General features: G+C 53.3%; 2 protein-coding genes across 2 annotated transcripts in view; both read left to right on the plus strand.

Moving 5' to 3' along the window:
* Positions 1 to 720, plus strand: part of MIF (macrophage migration inhibitory factor (glycosylation-inhibiting factor)) — a 12447-nt gene extending 11727 nt beyond the window's left edge. Inside the window, exon 3 of the mRNA XM_009330762.1 lies at positions 454 to 720. Coding sequence (XP_009329037.1) covers positions 454 to 520 — 67 coding nt within the window. The 3' untranslated portion in view covers positions 521 to 720. The remainder of the gene's footprint in view (positions 1 to 453) is intronic.
* Positions 721 to 1132: 412 nt separating this feature from the next.
* The window catches only part of DDX51 (DEAD (Asp-Glu-Ala-Asp) box polypeptide 51), an 11239-nt gene continuing 11066 nt past the window's right edge, over positions 1133 to 1305 (plus strand). Inside the window, 1 exon segment of the mRNA XM_009330849.1 lies at positions 1133 to 1207. Within this exon segment, the coding sequence (XP_009329124.1) occupies positions 1133 to 1207 (75 nt within the window).

Below are 1305 nucleotides of genomic sequence, written 5' to 3' on the forward strand. Positions count from 1 at the left end.
GCGTGCAGCGGTGAAGGACAGAAGACCCTGCTGCCACTGACGTGCTGGGGTTGGAAGGGAGAAGTGCAGAGCCGGCCCCGAGGGCCTGCTTGGCTTTCGTAAGGCTGCCTGTCTGTCTGACACGTGTGAAGGACTGCAGCACTTCAGAAACAAAAGGTTTTGATCTCCGGAAGTTCTTGACAGGCTGCTAACCAAAAGCTGTCTGGTGTCTGGGCAGTTCCTGACTGAAGAAGAGTTTGTATTTTAAAAAAGAAAAAAAAGTACAATTCCGGGGACTCTGAGGGAATATTGACTGTTTGGAGGCTTTACCAGAGAAGTTAGCTAGATTTCAGTAAAAAAGAAGCTTGACATTTCTTCCGAGGAATGGGAAGCACTGTCCCCTGTCCTGTCTCATTACTTATATAAATGAGTTAATAAGGTCATTGTTTGTGTCTTCCCGTGCCTCTTCTGCAGGGTGTACATCAACTACTTCGACATGAATGCCGCCAATGTGGGCTGGAATGGCTCCACCTTTGCGTAGACCTCTCCATCTGTCTGAAGAGGCTGCTCCTGGACCTACCCTCATCCTGCCCCTTAGCAGAGACCACCGCACAAATGGCCCTCTATTGCATTTTGTGCGCTCTCACAGATTGATGGCTCCCTGCTAGTGTGTTTAAATATTGCTGCTTCAACATTCCTCTGTTTTCTCTGTGTAGAAAGCAAATAAAGATTTAGAAGTAAGCTGTCTGCTGTAGGCTTTGGCAGGTTGGGGATGAAGTTGGGCAATCGGCAACATACCTGTTTCACTCTGATTACTAAATCAAAGAAAAGGAACACTGGGTTTCCTTGTTTCTCAGACATGGTATTTCACGGTACAGTTAGACTGAGTGGCAGGTGCCTGACAGCGCTCCAGGGTGACTTTTACCTTGCTGGGCTCCAGGGGCTGTAGGTACCTTCAGGGCTTCTTGTTGCCCTGAGTTTGTTTGTTGTTTGTTTGTTTTTTTCTTGTTGGCCGTGTCCTCCATTGCCGCAGCGGAAGCAGCCCTTGGGCCGGCTCTGTGCCTGCTGCTTCAGGGAGGCTTTCCTCTAACAACGTGCCAGCGGCGTGGGGCCAAGCGAGCGAGGAAGGAGCGCTTTTGCTCGCTGAGTCGAAATGCTGCGAGCCGCCTTGCTTCTGCTGGCTCCCTTCAGGCGGGCGGGGGTTGCCCCCAGTGCCGTGGCAGCTGCGGTAAGCCTCTGTACGGGCTGCCGGCCTGTCCCCCGCAGCGATGCTGCGCTCCTCGGGGCCGGGCTCCCGCCATGCGGGGCCGGGGGGGGCCCGCGGCC

Source organism: Pygoscelis adeliae, unplaced genomic scaffold, assembly GCF_000699105.1.
Source record: "Pygoscelis adeliae isolate BGI_AS28 unplaced genomic scaffold, ASM69910v1 Scaffold358, whole genome shotgun sequence".
Classification (NCBI taxonomy): domain Eukaryota; kingdom Metazoa; phylum Chordata; class Aves; order Sphenisciformes; family Spheniscidae; genus Pygoscelis; species Pygoscelis adeliae.